This window comes from Lissotriton helveticus, chromosome 1_1, assembly GCF_964261635.1.
Source record: "Lissotriton helveticus chromosome 1_1, aLisHel1.1, whole genome shotgun sequence".
In the NCBI taxonomy this organism is placed as follows: domain Eukaryota; kingdom Metazoa; phylum Chordata; class Amphibia; order Caudata; family Salamandridae; genus Lissotriton; species Lissotriton helveticus.
The window spans coordinates 1,875,128,326-1,875,146,686 of record NC_136057.1 but is presented as its reverse complement, the minus strand read 5'-3'; the positions used below and the strand labels follow the sequence as shown (position 1 = coordinate 1,875,146,686).

General features: G+C 44.8%; 1 protein-coding gene across 1 annotated transcript in view; it reads left to right on the top strand.

Annotated features, from left to right (window-relative positions):
* Window positions 1–18,361, top strand: part of ASTN1 (astrotactin 1) — a 751,257-nt gene that overhangs the window by 701,800 nt on the left and 31,096 nt on the right. The window contains exon 19 of the mRNA XM_078659225.1: window positions 18,156–18,307. Coding sequence (XP_078515351.1) covers window positions 18,156–18,307 — 152 coding nt within the window. The remainder of the gene's footprint in view (window positions 1–18,155; window positions 18,308–18,361) is intronic.

Genomic DNA, 18,361 nt, shown 5'->3' with positions numbered 1-18,361 from the left:
CACTCAAAGAGCGGCCATTCCACTGCGCAGCAGACCACGCCCGACAGTGTGTGAATGTTCAATGACTGTGCACATGATGTATGTGGTACTGTACCAGTGTATGCTGAGGCACACAGCCAGTGTGAACAGGGCTGGCCTGCCATAGCTTCATCGATAAGCACATATTGAGTATTTACACGTAAGGGCGTCATTTAGGGGTTACCAGGGTTGCAGCTGCGACCCCAGGCTTGCCCCTTGCGACCCCTGGTACTGCCTTTGCAACCCCTGGTTCCAGGGGTGGCTAATTCAGTACCAAGAACACAGGGGCGACCCGGATTCCTTATTTTCTGCCTTTTTCTTATTAGACTAATAGTGAATAATGCACTACTAATAAGAAATGTAGCACGCTTAGCTGGATCAGGACCTTTGGTAGCAGCTGTGGCAATTAACAATGGCTTAAAATGTGTGTTGTGTGTGTGCTTGTGGGCTAGAGAACAAGTTTGGGTGAGCATGTGTGTCTGTATGTGTAACCATGTGTGTGTAAGGAAAAGTGGATGAGAGAGTCAGTGACAGATTGTGAGTGACATTGTATGAGATTGAGTGTCAGTAAGTGTGAGTGAGCATGAGCAAGTGAGATTGAGTGAATAAAAGCAGTGAGAATGCATAACAATGAGTGTAAGCGGGTGTAATATTGTGAGTGAGCATATGAGTGAAAAGGAATGAGTGAGTGTGAGTGAGTGAGGGAGAGAATGAGATGGGATGGTTACAAGTTTGTCATTGGCCCTGGCATACTGTATGTAATTATTTCCGTTTAGAGAGGCCCAGGACAAAAAACTGGGGCTGCCGTACTTGAGGTAATTCTTACCATGCCAGGCACCTGTGGCAAAATACTGGCACTGGTGCTCTGGTAGTAAAGGGCACCAATGGTAAAATAGTGGTTTTGGCATACTAGAGGTAATATGTGGCGTATAGAGCACTCATGGAAAAATAATGGCATACTTGAGGAAATTACTGGCATGTGGACTCCAGTGGCAAACTGCTGGCGCTAGTGTACTGGACATAATTCTTAGCATAAAGGTGGACAACCTGGCATATAGGAGGGTGGCAATCATGATCAAATGACACACTAAAGTAATTTTTTACATAAGGGCCAGCTATAGTATATAGACTGCTTACATTGCAAAATTCTGGGACTGTCATATCTTATGTCGCTTTTGGTACCAGGGGGCATCCATGGCTTATGGGAATACTTGTTATCAATGCTATCTCTGGTAAAATTGAGGAGATTGTTGACGTATAGGGGCACTACATAGTACATTAAAAAAAATGAGGTCAACTACTGGGGAATGTCCGGTTTCACTAGATTAGCAAACACACCATGAATGGATTTGAACATTTAGGCGTCGATTCCGATCCGTTAAAAATCTCCATCCGTACGACTCGCATCCGGAGCCGTATCCGTACGACTCGTACGGACGCCTTACGACCGGACGATTACGTTTCCCGATCGGGCTACCCGGGCGCGATTCGTACGGTCCACGTCAGGTAAAGCGCACGATCACCTACAAACCGTACGGCGCGTACACCCCATGATCGCGATCATGGGGGGTACGCGCCGTACCCCTGCGATCATGGGGGGTACGTGCCGTACCCGGGGGGGGGGGGCGTTCCGTACATGTTTCGGGGCGAACTCTGACTGTATGACAGTTTCCAGCTCCCGTAGAAAAAGGGTCGTACGGAGCGTACACAACATGGATCGTACTTGCCGGGTCGTAAAAAGCAGCCGCGAACCGTATAAACGTCGTGTACAGCGGCTTCCGAGGGCGATCCGTACGGGAATTTCATTCATACGGTCCCTGGTACGATTCGTACGGATAGCTGCATCGGGTGTGGATCGTACTACGTCGTTCGTACGGGGACGGTTACGGGTACGATTCGTACGGAAAAAAATGCTCCGTACGACGATTCGGAGCGCTTTTTACGGGATCGGAATCGACCCCTTAATGGGTGCCCCTTCAGCACCTATGGCATTTTCAAAAATGTTTGTGAAACGTTTTCTTTAAAATGCTTTATATCACCCAATTTGTTTCAAATGTTTCTCTGGGGGAGATATCCCCTATAAGAGGTCTAACTCAATTCAGGCACTCACTACACCGATCAAGTCAGCACCATAATATAAGTGGTATCTAAAATATAAATTTTTCTGTGTTATGTTGTTATACTAATTATGTAGTACTACGTAACTTCACCAATGTCAATTGTGATGTTAGAGTCATGTGACATGCATTCCTGGTGAAAAATCAGGGTCAAGGATCATGATGTCACTTCTTGTGATACTATTAAGGTCAAAGGTTTGTGATGTCACTTCCGCTAGCCCAGGCATTTTGGTGAATCAATGCCCATGCTTACACTCTGGTTTTGGGTAGACTCAAACATTTGCAAATGTACTGCATGAAGAACTGAGACAGCGCACACTTTGGCACACAATCTATGTAATCAAAGCTGAACTAGTGCATACTTGCTGAGACACACCTGCTTTCTGTCAATATAAAAGTTGTGTCCAAACAGTGATCAACACAAAAAGAGCACGACTCAGAATACTGTCTGCATCTCATGTGATTGACTAAGAGCCTCATTTAGAGTTTGGTGGAGTGACCACCGCTCAAAGGGGCATATTACCAACAACTAGCGATAATTATCGCTGTGTTGGCTTAGCGGGAATATTTCTATCGCCGCCCTTCACCTGTTTTTATCGCTGAGATACCTTGCTATTAGCAAGCTTTATCTCAGGAGCGATAAAAAACAGGCGAAATGCGTGAATATCGCTGTCAATACAGCGATATATGCGTGAATATCGCTGTCAATACAGCGATATTCACGCATTACCGTGACAATGCTCTTAGCCATGTTATCCACCTCTCATTGGATAACATGGCTAAGAACTGGTCAGGGCAGGCGTTAGCTTTTGGAGATATTCACACTTAGCGCGAATATTTCCAAAACAACGCCTGTGTTGATCATAGGCGATAGCGTTTGCAGCGACTGTTTTCAGTCGCTGACATTTAGGCACGCCCACTTTGCATGTCATTAGCGATAATTATCGCTGACATGCAAAGTGGGCCCCTAAATGCCCGCTATCGCCTACAAGCTGTCGCTAACTGGTGTTAGCGACAGCTTGGTAATAGGGTGATAAAATTATCGCCGCATTAGCGGGAAAAAGTCCCGCTAATGCAGCGATAATGGCCCTTGGTAATATGCCCCAAAGTTCTCCCAAACTGCAAAACCCACTCAATTTAGCATCAGAGGAAGAACCAGGTTTATTTTGGAGGAACCTCTGCTGAATCTGTTGGTGTAAACCTTTGACCTGGTGGCCTGTCCACTAAGCATCTGTCTGATCACAGTGATGGTCATCCCTTATTTTGCCATCACTCATTTTTCCTGCCCATGGGGGAGGCGTGGCCGACATTGGCAGGTAAAATGCAAAAATCTCCCTACGTGCCAGGCCATTTATTTTATGTTCTGAGAACACAAACACTTTCTTTTGGAGTATGTTTCAGTGAACAAAAGAGTAAGTATATAAAGTGATATAAAGGGAGCCTCCATAGTAGGTGGGTATTGCTAAATAGGGCGGACGGTCACTCCACTAATCCGGCAGACCAGCAGCAGTCCACGAGAGCCTAAATGAGGCCCTAAATCTGTGACAAAGTCTGCCTCTCATAATAGCATTGGTTGGATATTAAACATACCTGCTGCAGGTTCCCATGAAAAACTTTAGTCTGCTAAAATATAATTGATGTTATTAATAATAAAAAATAATAATAATATTAGTACCAATAGTGATATACTATTCATAAATACCAATCTACTACTACTACTAATAAATTATTATTATTATTATTATTGTTACTATTAGTGTTAATAATGTTGTTATTATTGTTCTTATTATTATTATTATCATTATTTGAATTCTTATTGTTATTTTGACATTATCATTATTATTATTATTACTGTTGTTTTATTTAAGTATTTTAGAAAGGAATAACTGTAGTGCTCATTCTAAAGCAGGCAGCAGCGGCTGCTCCCAAGAAGCAGCAGTGAGGCGGGGAGAGGGGGTCAAGAGGGGAGGGTTAAAAAAAGTATAAATACGTACCTACCACTGGCAAGCAGGCCGGTGCCGCCCCCTCTCTTCCGTTCTCTTCGTGGGGTCTGTGCAAGCAGGAAGCTCCCGGACTCCAAAGCTCCCAATAGCCAATCACAACGCAACAATGCAGCATTGTGATTGGTCTGAGCACCATGGTTCGGCGCTCATCCAGGGCCAGGGGCCTGGGCATGTTCTCCGCCAGGCTATAATGCAGCCTGGGTAGAGAACATGCAAAGTGAGCAATACTGTTTGGCCGGCCTGTGAGAGCTAAACAGTCATTGCGCACCTTGCAGAGTGTCCACCACTCCTTCTCCCTGCTCTGAGATCAGAGCAGCTGCGCCCACAAAGCTGCCAAGCAGAAGGAACAAATACAATGATAATGGCGTCAAGTTATTATTATAATTTTATTTGTCCTTCTTTGCAGTGCTAAAAGCAGTGGGGTGATACTCCTCTACCTTAGCGAAGGAGCTGCCACTGTTGAAGCCTATAAACCTTACAAAAGGATAACAAAAATATATACGTGGTCTATGACTATTAATCACTACATGGGCTGCAGTCTCTGGGACTGATTCTCAAAAGTAATCTGAGACAAAATCCTAACTTTACAAACTCCTAAATACCCTTTGTGAATACCGAAAGTCTTTAAGTTAGGATTTTGTCTCAGATTACTTTTGTGAATCTGGCCCTTTGTTTTCAGCAGCCGAGTGAAATAGTTTTATTCGGAGGCTTCATTTCCAGCACTTTCCAGGAGCTGCTGCTCTCACATTGACATGCACTTTAAAGGGAAGTGCAGCCCCACCGCTGAATGGCGAGTTTGTCCAGCTCAGAAAGCACCCCCCTAGCTTGCCAGTCGCTGGCCAGCTGGGCCCTAAAAATTCACCAGAATGACAAATTCAGCACAAAGCAAGCCTTTTAAATCATCTTTTTCCTAACATTTTCTTTTCTTTTGACAACATTGTGCTATCTATTTGTTCTTACTTTAAAATCCTTATCATGTGTTTCTTCTATCTTCCTCCAATTAATGTTTTCCTCTCTTGGTTCACATTTTTGTTGTGCAGTCTGTCGTCTTTTCCACCTCTGTCTTCCATTCTTATTAGCCCTCTTCTTCCTTCTTTTTCACTTGTCCTCCATTTTTAATGTATGCTTATTATTTACCTTCTGACATTAACAAATACCCATGAGATCACCCCCAATTTCATTGTAGCAAAGCATTAATAAGCGACCAATGAACAACAAAAAAGGCAGTCATGGTCCTTTACCACCACACAGCCCTAAATCTAATAGGTAAACCAACTTCGGTGCTCACTTCCGAGGTCCTACTGCCACAAAACCTCAAACCTTACACAAAGTAGATAAACACAAATAGGAGAGAAGCACTCAAACATATGCACAGTCCGCAATCACTTCATCCAATATAAATACAAGTTTCCCTGTTCTGGCAGTGGTGGTCACAAGGTATTCCAACGTTCAGTCCATTAATGTATCCAAAATACCAATTCATGTGAAGAATTGTGCAATCCTTTTATGTCTAATTCTTTTTTGCAACATATAGCATACAAACATGGCCAGGCTGGGAACAGAAACCAGCCCTGGCAATTCTGCTCGACCTGCTGCTTGGGAGAGGGAGGGGGGGAGCTGGTGCTACTCGGAAGCAAAGGGTCAGCCAGGGGGAGGGGGGGTGCTAGTGTCAAGCTGCCAACTGCTGCCGCTTTTGTTACAGGGTTCTGGTATTGCAGCACTTCTGCAAAACCATCCCTCTGTGACAAAACCACCCACCCGGGGGGTCAAAAACAGCCCCCCCCACCCTTCCAGTCCACTGGGAAAATGCCCGGTGCCCGCTACGGCCAGTCCAGCCCTGTATACAAATTGTCAGCCCATCCAATGTGTTTCATCGTTCCTGTTGGTCAGAATAGCAAGTGTTTGAGATGCTAGGTTAATACAAGAAGTCATAATGATGGACATTGGAGAAGAAAGGAGCCATCCAGCAGGTATTTCCCATGGGGTATTGTAGCAGGGTTTCTGTTCTCCCACAGAACTGTGCACAGAGGAGTGGAACCTCAGCGAATTAGGGTGACCCAAAACTCACCTCAGTACCCAACAAACCCCTTACCGAGCTAGCTACAGTGTCTCATTGGTCATAACAAACTCCCAATGTTTAGACAAACCAGAACATGAGCTTACAATACCTCAGGTTACGTGGAACACATGAGCACTCCTTAGTTATACAATCATTTCAAACCAGAACATGGAATAAATGAGGACACGTGCACATTTGAAATATTTATTTACTAATGCCGTCTTCTCAGGCGCAGTATCTTAGATAATACAAGGAGACATATTATCAGAAGCAAAGTTATAAGCATAGTTACTAGTCCATAGAAAGCAAATGGTGACAGCATTCTAACATGCTGCAATGAATAAGGGTTAATCACTCTTATGTCTCACCCTCCCTAACACACATATTATATTAATAGCTAAGAAGGTCTCTTTGGGTTTTGAAAGGGCGGGCCCATACCTCAGGATCCTAGAATGAAGAGGTCACATCAGCATACACCAGCTCTCTCTGCATGCGAACAGCATCAAGTGTGTGTTTGTGCTTCAAGCAAAGCAATATAAAACCCGCCTAAAGCCCAAAGCTGGCAGAAGCTGCACTTATGTTATGTCTATGAAGGCGCGAAGATCAGACCTCATAACAATTCTGTATCGTGTTATTCCTGAAGCTTCAGCACTCTCTGTACAGACATAGTTTATTAAGCAAAGCTGATATCAGAGTAATAACATATTATTCTTGTGTAAACCACAACGAACTACTAGGTTGAAAGCTAAATCAACAATTAGGTGTCGTGTGCAGAAGCAGCAAAAGGAAAAATGGCGTTTAAACATGTAATGTGCCTATGCTAACTTAACACATTATAAAGATATACAGTAGCTATATGACACCCCCCCATGATCCGAGGACGGATAAGATAAGATAAGATAAGGGCAACTTCATGAAAGCAGAGTTCAAGAACCATGAACAACCTTATAAGTATAAAAAACTGCAGTAACCAAATCAAAATATAAAAAGTACAATTTCAGAATTCCACAGCACTCAAGCCAATAGGACTGGGAGGCGAAAAAATGCAAAAAAGTGGAGCAACATCAAAAATCAATAAGGTTCTTCAAGGCAAGACCGAGTATGCAAAGTATGCAGCAACAGCCTCCAACAGGAAATCACCGTCTTCATCCGAAAACAGTTCAGCCATCCAATTCAAAAGGGGAAAAGAACAAACGTGTTCTCCCAATACTGGAGCCTCTATTACCATCAGAGGACAACTTGGTGGGTTTCAAGAAAGCTAAGTGCCAAGAAATCTTGCGCTGCTGTAAGTATATTCCAAGGACCCAGTAGTCCATGCATCGCTGCTAAGGCCATAATCCTGTCGCCAGTGCAAACCAACTCGTGAGTAACGATGGGACTCATCAGCTGATTAAAGTCGACTTCAGGAGAAACCGGTCCGCAGAGACACAAATCAATGGCCCAGTCAAAATCACAGCTTAGGCAATGAAACACAGGCTGGGCACAGGTGAAGTAGGAAAACCGAAATGATAATCCATATGCCGTGCTTAAATTCGCAAGCGGCAGCGTGCCATAATATTCAAGCATCCGGTTGCGAAACAGCGCCAGGATAACCGGGAATCCACCAAACAAACTCGAAATAATGGAATGAAAGAAAGCAGGGATCACTCCAAAGATTTTTTCAAATGAAGTTACAAGACCACTGCTAACAGATTTAAAAAAATGCGCCAGGCCAAATGTGGAGGACGCGTTAAAGATAGAATGTACCATCTCGCTGAAATGAAACGGTAAATCAGTATTTAAAAGGGCCTGAACCTCAGTCCGGGTGTTAGCTATGTGAAGAACGAAAGTCTCCCTAGCCGAACTCAAGGCCACTTCTTTCTGGGACAATAGAGCCCTTATTCTGCTCATGCCGCTGAATTCTGCTTTCAAGGTTGGGATGCGCGGCCAGATGGAAACAGCCCTATTTTCATGCGTGGGTGGGTACAGGACATTTCTGCAGCAAACTACACGCTTAGTTACGGTTACCACATAAGCTACACCTTTAATTAACCCGCAACAATCTTCATTATTTAAAAGTAAATAACTTCCGTTTCCCAACAGGGTAAAAGTAGGGGCGATCGCAGGAACCGGAGTCCCTTTCAAAACACAGGCTAAGTTAGGCCGGTCCTGGTTACAAGAACCGTGCAATTGTATATGCCTACACATTAGCGAATGGTCAGGCGTTTCTGTACACTCCTCCCCATTCAGATAAACCTCCAGTCCGTCTTTCAAACATCTATAAGTGAAAGGGAGGGACCAGACTTCATGGAGAAACGCGCCACCCAAGGGTTCATAGCGACCTATGGCAACATATTTCATACAATTCGTAAACTTATACAATGCAAAAGGTAAGGTTATCAAACCGTGGATTAGCCACGTTGCATCGTTGGCCTCTGCCACAGAAAAAGGCAAGGACTCCAATCTCTCAATATGTAACATAGAAAACGAAGCATCTCGCATGGAAAGCAAGCGCTGTTTGTCAGTCAAATTAAAAGGGGCAAAGAGAGAAGAAACGTTCATGTAGGTCCATGGCACCTTGCCAGCTTTCAACGTTTGAAGGGTCCACGCAAATTGCATGATAGAACGTAATTGATTCTGACTATGGTATAACACAGACACCTCATCATGCACAATATCTACAACAGATGACACAATATTATCTAAAGTGTAAATGCGGGAAGAAAGCATGTTAATACTATTATCAACCACAGCAAGCACTTTTTCCAGATTTGCTTGATCTATAGCTCTAAGGCGTGTCGCAGCCTCAATCTGTGATGTCTTCCAGATTTCATTGTAAACAGCATATATCCATCTCTTTGATCTTCCACTAGCTGTGCCCTTTATGAAATCATTTAATTCTACATCATCATTTAGCTTTTCAAGATGTAACTTAACCGCAGACAATGTTGAATGTTTCAGCCAATTTTGACACAATTTGCCTACAGAGTAAGTTGTGACAGAATGCTCGGATTCAAAACGAGGATCAGGTCTGGCCTGTGTAAAGCCATCAGATAAACCCAGAAACCGTTGCTGGCATGAATCTGCACTTCTGTGTCACACCAGCCAACCTTTTGGATCCATACTGGATATGTTAAAGGAGGAATTCAACAATAGGGTTTGCAATTCCCTAATCGAAAACTGAGTATAATTACTCCAGCCCGAATATTCCTCTAACTCAGGTATGGTCGGAGTATTTAATTTCTTAGAAGTAGCCAATCCAAAGCATGTTGTCTGTGAAATAGAAGAATTCAAAAACAACATATGATTCGGGATGAGACAAGCGCGGTGCAAAGCCTCTGAGCCTTGTACCTGCCAGTTTTTTGAACCCCAAACAGATTTTAAGTCAATAGTTTCCTTCCATAATTCATAGCCGCCAATAGCCAGCTGATCAATAAAGGACTTCGAGTACAATAATTTGGAGTCGGTAAGTCTAACCTTGGACATAGGCCTCTGTGTCATTTTGAAATAAAACGACTCGGGATTTGACTGATTGAAGTCAGTAAAATAAGTGTACTTTTAAAAAAAAGTACTCGAACTGCCTTGTTTAGGCGCTGGGCAATGCTCCCATTGTGTATAATTTACAGTATTCCTTCTGGAAGCCGTTTTGTGTAAGAAGTGATTGCCAAAATGTTGAAAGCAAAACAAATCACCAAAATTAGCAGATTCTAAGTATAAATCCTCAGCATCAAAGGCAGCATAGTATTTCAAATCAGAAAACAAAGACTCTACGGCCTGAACATCCCAATCATCAGAACGTATGTTTTGTTTCACCACATCCCCCATATTAACTCTAAGTACATTAGGGACATTAACAACCTCGGTAGGGCCATGAATTTGAAACCTAACGGCATCCCACACTATCCCATCAAGGACAGGCCAAGCAGTGATGTTAACAAACGTCAAGTCTCTTTTCAATCTGTGTGCAGAATGCGATGAGGAAAAGGGGGCCAAAGTTCCATTTAGATGTCAAATGCATGTTCTTTCTTCGACATAGTGTCCATTCATAAGTCTGAAAAAATAAAATACAAACCCAATTGACATAAAAAGGTAAATAGAAAATAGCACCGGCCAAATATATGTCCAAGGGGGAATTAAAAAATGTTTTTTAAATAAGCTGACATAAACCGCAACACCTGAGGGTTTCTTCGATGCATTGGAAACAGTGTCAAATGAAAATCTGGATTCTGTGGCCAAACGGGCTTGCAGGTCAGGCATGGACAAGTCAGTGGGGTAAGTATAGTCTATTTCAGCAAGGTCCGTACCGGGCAAAGTACTTAATAAAGGACTGGAAGTAGCTGGCAACTCGATTGCCATTTCAGTAACATCATCAGAAGCAGTGGGCAAAACTGAATTTCTCACAATGGAAGGACAGGAAACAGCCGGTGTCATGCTAAGAAGAATCGGCCACTCTGTGTATCTTGACATTGTCAATCGAGATAAACCTGTTTTCCTTACGACCAGGAAGTGGTGGTAAAATGATTGTTCTTGTGCCCTTCACTCCAAGTACTGGAACCGGAGCACGATAGGAAGGACCAAATTCTTTCTTGTTATCGATCTTCTCTCGAACCAGTTCTCCAACTTGGGGTAGCCAGCCGACTACCGGGATCTGCAACGCAACATCCGACGTGGAGGGCAAATGTTCCTTTGCAAGACTGTCTCTGGTCTTTTGCAGATTCTGTAAAACAGCACAATGTTCATCTACTTCAAAGGTTGTGGCGCGAGCCACGCAGTCTAGACCGTCAAGGTCAGGGACGAACATCTTGATGCCAAAGAGCATTTCGTACGTGGTCCGCCCACCCAGAGACCTTCTAGGGAGATTATTAAGAGCACGCTGCACGCCATAGAGGTGGGCTAGCCAGTTTCTGCCAGTGCCTATAACTCGAGCTGTCAAAGATTGCTTTAAAGCACGGTTCATTCGCTCAACTACACTATCACCCTCAGGTCTGTAGGGAGACGAAAACTTGACTTGAACCCCCAACGAAGTCATGGCATCCTTATACGCCTTAGAGGCGAAAGCCGGACCCTGATCCGAATGGAAGGTACCACAGGCAAAAATCCCTACAAAGATGCGCAAATCTTTAATGACAGTCCGTGAATCAGCGCTGCGATGGGGTCAGACCCACACAAAGCGTGTGCATGAATCAACTGCTACTAAGATGTACTTATACGCAGTATCAGAGGAAAAAGGACCGCAGTGATCTAAATAAACACAACCTAGTGGTTTATTAGAAATGTACAACTGTGTCTGTGGCGGACGCGCAGCAGTCGAAGGTTTAATCTGCTGACAAATGTCACAAAGAAGGACATAATCACGCATCTGTTTATGCGCAGACGTCACACCTTCATGAGCCGCTGTAATCAAGTCAGCCCTGCGATCCGAGTTGGGAATCAAACGTTCTCCAACATCAGGAATTTTCACAAAAGGAACCTTTTCGGGACTTAAGTGGTATGTGTACTTCGAAGGGAACCCCGTAGGATGTTTACCTCCCTTCTCAGTGGCAGCAACAGCCGCCAAGATGTCACTATCAATCTTACTTTTGGACCGTGTAACTGCTGCAACTAAGTATGTAGACACTGCTGATTTCGCTGCTTCATCAGCAAGCGAGTTACCGACAGCGTGGACTCCAACACGCTGGTGGCCAAGAGTATGAATTACAAAAACGAGCGGCAACGTAGCCTTAAGCTCCGCCACTCGAACCCAGATCATCTTATATTTTACTGTGCTACCCTTGGAATCATGAAAGTCATTCTGAATCCAAAAGAACAAGTTTTCATTGTATGACTGGACACAGTAGAAAGAATCACTTACAATAAGAGTAGTAACACTAGGATCTGCGTACTCCAACGCTAGTAAGAGAGCACGAAGCTCTGCCAATTGTGCGGTGCAATCTCCCAGTGGCAACGTGTGCACTTCACTGGAGATGAATTCATCGTTCAACATAGCACCGACCACAATGGCGCATGCGGAAACGTAGGCATGTTTAGAGCCATGCGCAACCTGCGCCGAACCATCAGTGTAAATGATGCAATGGAAGTCCTCCAAAGGTCTCATAGCTAGAGGAGCAGGATGAACAAACTCATACTGCAAGTAGCAGGATGAACAAACTCATACTGCAAGTACTCTTGCGACCGCAACGAGGCGTCAAAAATAAACGTGACATCCGTGGACGTCCAGGACGCAGCCCACTGAATCCACCTAGGGTGCAAAGCTTTTGAATTTGGTACACTGGCTTTCGTGACTGCCTCCAAATGAGGACATGGTGTTACAACCAACATGCGTTTCCCCTGTGACAGAGCTCGTTCCTTAAGGATAGCCATCTGTACAGCTGTTAAAACCTTTTCCACAGTAGGAAACCGCATCTCAGCCGAAGTGTACAAGTGTGACTTGTAAGCAATAGGTACTGTGTCTCCTTCATTAAAAGTGAGGTACGTGAAACCCACCGTCCCCGAAATGATCCTTATCACCAGGTTGGTACGGTTATCACGAGTCAGTAAGAACTTAGAAGCGAACAGATCAGCCTGCAATGAGTGCAAGACGGCCGAGTGCTCAGGCAGCCAGCATGATTTTGAAAAAGTTGGTTGTATCAAAGCATACAAAGGCTTGATACGCTGGGCATATTCCGGAATGTATGTCCTCCCGAAATTTAAAAAAACCAGTAAAGATTGTAATTTCTTCAGTGTTGTAGGAGCGCGCAACTGTGCGCATTTCTCCAAGAAGTGAGGTGCCAAACCTCTACCTTCATTGTTGAGCTCATAGCCCAGGAACAACACCGTGTACTCAGCTATGTGCGATTTAGCAAAGTTCAATTTGTAACCCATGTCTGCAAAGTTACAAATGATTGAATTCACACGACACAGATGCTCCCAAATTTCGTCGTCTGTGAGATATATGTCATCCACATACGAACAAGCATCTGGGTCTATCTTCTCTAAAAGAGAGACTATGCGTGCTGTAAAAATACCAGGACTATTCTTATAGCCCATTGGGAGACGCCGGAATTTTGTTGTGGACTCCAGCGCTTGTAAAACTGGTCCATTGGGAGCTAAAGCTATCCAATTGGTGGGCATAGAAACCGTTGGAAATGTCAAGCGTTGTTTTAAAACGCTTACGCACTAGACTATCCACTAGGGCAGAGCCGTGAGTATTCTGTACTGCACAGTTACGGCAATGCGAGTTTAAATGCCGGTAATCCAATACCAAACGATATGATCCGTCAGGCTTGGTCACAGTAAAAAGAGGATTATTCATCGGTGACACACACGTTTCAATAACTCCTTGATATTCCAATTGTTCAAGGATTTCCGCGACGGAAGATTTTGCTTCCCGACGAATGGGATATTGAGGTTGAGGCTGCGGCTGAGACCGTAAGGGAATTTCGTGGCAAGGGGACAATTTATCCCAACCACATTGGTTACGGTACAGAGCCGGTGCGAGAGCCCGAGCCCACTCTTCTGCAAAATGCTGCGCATGCTCTTTCGAGACAGTTCTTGCGAAACTGGGGAGGATTACCTCCTCCCCTCGCGGCGCCGCGAGCACAAAAGGTGGGGGCCAGTCAGCCTCCGAAAGCAAAATATCATACGTAGAAGAAAGATTTTCCCAAAATACCCCTTTGATGGTACGTTGTATGTCACCTTCAATTAACAGGACAATTTCATAAAGTCTTTCGGGGGGAGCAAGTCTCGTATCGGCTGTTTCAATTACAACGTAGACATCAGTCGCTGTCACCCTCAGTAGTGGACGCAGCGCCTCTCTCACTATGGTAATCTCCGCCACGCTGTCCAGCAAGGTCAGAGCCCACGTCAGATTCCGAAGCCGCGTTCTCACTATCTGTGGCATATCGATGCGCTGTTAAGGCTGCGACTTTCTTTTTTGCAAACTGTGGTCGCTTTGGCGTAGAATCCTCCTGCTTCGCTGCGCCGTCAGTCTGGCGGGGCAGGCCACGTCCCTGTTGGCCACCACGTCCCCTACCGCCTCCACCGCCACCGGTCTTCGGGGCCGATGAGTCCTGAAAGGAACGAGGAGAGCGTTGATCAGAAACCTGAAATTGATCAGGTGATTTAATCATCGCGCGATCGCGCAAGTCATAAACTTTTTCTGTTGGCGCAGGAATTTGAGGCGCAGGATAAGAATCATGTGTCTGCTGTTGTTGCTTCCCCTGTTTCTGTTTTTGAGGCCAATTCTGTTTTTTGGACTTGGGCTGGACATCTGCCGCAGCAGACTGTCCTTGCGGTTGTTTTTTCTCCTTGACGGCAAAATATTTCAGACCCTTACTAGTGCGGCCAATTGTTTTATATGCGGCCACCACTATTTTCGCTAACTGTCTGGGTTTATCGGCATCGGGCAGAGCAGCCAAAGCATTCGACACCTGAAAGTTCACTGCATCTCCCTTTATATTGGAGAGTATGAGATCGCTAACAATCTCAAAAGAACCACACAGGCGCATACCCAATTCAACCGCTGCTTCCGGTCCGTGATCATCCTGAACACGCTTAACGATCGTAGGAAGTACGGACATAGACGGGGTGCCAAAACACCTCGTATAAACGGCCGCAAAAGATTTCCCCCAACTTTCACAGTCAACGAGTTCAGGAGTTAAATCCTTAGGCAAAGTAATCGTCAACATTCTATGTTTATCAGCAGGAGTAGAATTCGGAAACACAGCCTCCAGTTGATCAAATTTCTCGGCAAGCCAGAAAGGGAAATCATCCTTATCATCTGGGCGCTTACCAAAAACCGAACTGACCATAATCGGATTAAGCCTTAAACCGCCATGTTCCGTTTAAACGGCCGGACCCCCCGGAGGACCTCCTGGGAGATGACGACCAATGTATTGCACTAATGCACGAATCACGGCAATCGAGACAACGTGTAGTCTGCGAATATCCGCTAAGGGACAAGCGCCGTGATTCGGGTGCGGGGTGAATCCACCCAAAGCAGGCCAATTTGTGCCTGGAATGGACAATGGACCCAACCTCGCAGCGGACAAAGGGTGGGGAAGGGCGCCATCAAACCAAACGCGATGCTGCCAATGATCAATAGGTATTTCCAGTGCCCTATACGGTGTATACTCAGCCGGTACAGGCGAGGGTGTGTACGTGTGGAACACACCAGAATTTGCGTCCACTCCCGGAAACGTTACCCACGAATAAAATAGTTCGAAAGGGTACGCCGGATCTGCACACACCACCAAAATCACAGCCAAGCCATCTAACGGGACTTGGTAAGCCTGTAAATGGTTGCGCACCGCAATGCGACTATGCTGTGGAATGGCCACAGCCTGCGCCATGATTGCACCAGAACTACTGAAAAAAACAAAGGAAACTTTGTAGCACAACTGGGTAGTAATTCAAAGAAACCGTTTTTGAAAGATTCAAGCTTGAAAAGACCTATTTCAAAAAATAGGTAGGTTTCACCGACATCACAGTTTTCCGGAAACGACAGTGAAGGGGTTAAGGTTTGAACGATATACTACTCGAGTGTCATGATATAAGTCCACCAACGTATGGGCGCCATGTAGCAGGGTTTCTGTTCTCCCACAGAACTGTGCACAGAGGAGTGGAACCTCAGCGAATTAGGGTGACCCAAAACTCACCTCAGTACCCAACAAACCCCTTACCGAGCTAGCTACAGTGTCTCATTGGTCATAACAAACTCCCAATGTTTAGACAAACCAGAACATGAGCTTACAATACCTCAGGTTACGTGGAACACATGAGCACTCCTTAGTTATACAATCATTTCAAACCAGAACATGGAGTAAATGAGGACACGTGCACATTTGAAATATTTATTTACTAATGCCGTCTTCTCAGGCGCAGTATCTTAGATAATACAAGGAGACATATTATCAGAAGCAAAGTTATAAGCATAGTTACTAGTCCATAGAAAGCAAATGGTGACAGCATTCTAACATGCTGCAATGAATAAGGGTTAATCACTCTTATGTCTCACCCTCCCTAACACACATATTATATTAATAGCTAAGAAGGTCTCTTTGGGTTTTGAAAGGGCGCGCCCATACCTCAGGATCCTAGAATGAAGAGATCACATCAGCATACACCAGCTCTCTCTGCATGCAAACAGCATCAAGTGTGTGTTTGTGCTTCAAGCAAAGCAATATAAAACCCGCCTAAAGCCCAAAGTTGGCAGAAGCTGCACTTATGTTATGTCTATGAAGGCGCGAAGATCAGACCTCATAACAATTCTGTATCGTGTTATTCCTGAAGCTTCAGCACTCTCTGTACAGACATAGTTTATTAAGCAAAGCTGATATCAGAGTAATAACATATTATTCTTGTGTAAACCACAACGAACTACTAGGTTGATAGCTAAATCAACAATTAGGTGTCGTGTGCAGAAGCAGCAAAAGGAAAAATGGCATTTAAACATGTAATGTGCCTATGCTAACTTAACGCATTATAAAGATATACAGTAGCTATATGACAGTATCACAATAATTGATACCTGATGAAATCCTGTTGAGGTGGAAGCCCTTGAAGGCCGGTTTTGAAGGTCTCGGGCAGCTCATGGTGCCTCTCTCACTTTCCCGGGATCCCCGAGGTTAATTGCAGCAAGGTAGGGGGAGCCATCAGAGAAAGAGAGAGAAAGAGAGTTAGGGGCAAGGTAGAGAGAGGAAGAAGAGAGAGAAGGAGAGAAGGAAAGAGAATGGATGTTTAGAAAGAGAGAGATTGCGAGAGGAAATGAAGGGAGTGGGGCTAGTTTAAGCATTTTTACCAGGGCTGGTTTTGGTTCCAATACGGCCAAGTGGAAGGGTCTTAGACTCACTTCTATTCCTTTGAATAAATGATATCTCTAACAGCCAATTCAACTACTGATGGCTTGGTGATGCTGCCATGGTCTCAGTAGAAGGGGTTAACTGTAACTTTGATTTCTTAGATTTTTTTTATCTCTAGGGTCCTAGTGGAAGGGGGTTGCTGCCACTGCCACCCACTTGTATAGAGGATATCTTCAGATACGTAATCACAGGGAAATTAAGGGGCATATTATCGCTAAGTAGGCTTAACGGCAATTTTTTTATCGCTGCGCATCACCTGATTTTATCGCTGAGATAAAGTGCTATTAGCAACGCTTATCTCAAAAGCCATAAAATTCCCGGCGATAGCGGCAAAATCCGTGAATATCGTTGAGAATACAGCGATATTCACACATTATCGCTAACAGGGTCTTAGCCATTATATCCACCTCCCATTGGATATAATGGCTAAGAACTGGCCTGGGCAGGCGTTAGTTTTTGGAGATATTTTGCGCTTAGGGCGAATATATCCATCGCTACGCCTGTGTTGGTAATAGACAATAGCGATGTTAGCGGTTGTTTTCAGTCGTTAAAAGGTTGGGTACGCCCACTTTGCATGTCATTAGGGATAAATATCGCTGACATGCAAAGCGGGCCCCAAACCGCTCTCTATCGCCTACAAGCTGTCGCTGTTAGCAACAACTTGCTAATAGGGCAATAGAATTATCGCCGCTTAGCGGCCGAAAACGGCCGCTAAAGCGGCGATAATTTCCTATCGCCCCCCCTTTGATAATATGCCCCTAAGTCACTTCTCTTCCTCTGAACTGGTGATACACCGTAGGACCCAGCTGACAGGGCGTGGTGTTATGCCTCTTGCACTTATCTGGGACCGCGTATAAAGGACCTGATATAATTATTTTTCCCATGTATAGCTGGGGGCTCAATAGTATGGGACTGACTAGGTAATTTTCCTAAATGGGGGAATGCTTCCAGTGACCCAATGGAAGGAACCTGCTGTCACCTCGCTTCCCTTGATAAGATGCTACCTCTAGGTAGACCCAGTAGAATGGACTTGTCATCACTGGATCTCCCATGATCATGTAATGTCTCAAGGAACCTAGACTAAATTAAGATAATATCGGCCCAGTGGAAGGGGTCTGACTGTGAGCTGTTTCCTTTTCAGACTGCAGCTTTCTATGGACCAAGAGCCCAGTAGCACTCTGGTGGTGCTGGAGTGGGAGCACATGGAGCCTCCAATCGGAGTCCGTATCGTTGATTACCTCATCAGTCAGGAGAAGGTCACAGACCGACTGGATCACTCCAAAGTGGAAACGGGTAAGTATGCCAAGCATGTGGGTCAGAGACGAACGACAACCAGGACTTTTTCAG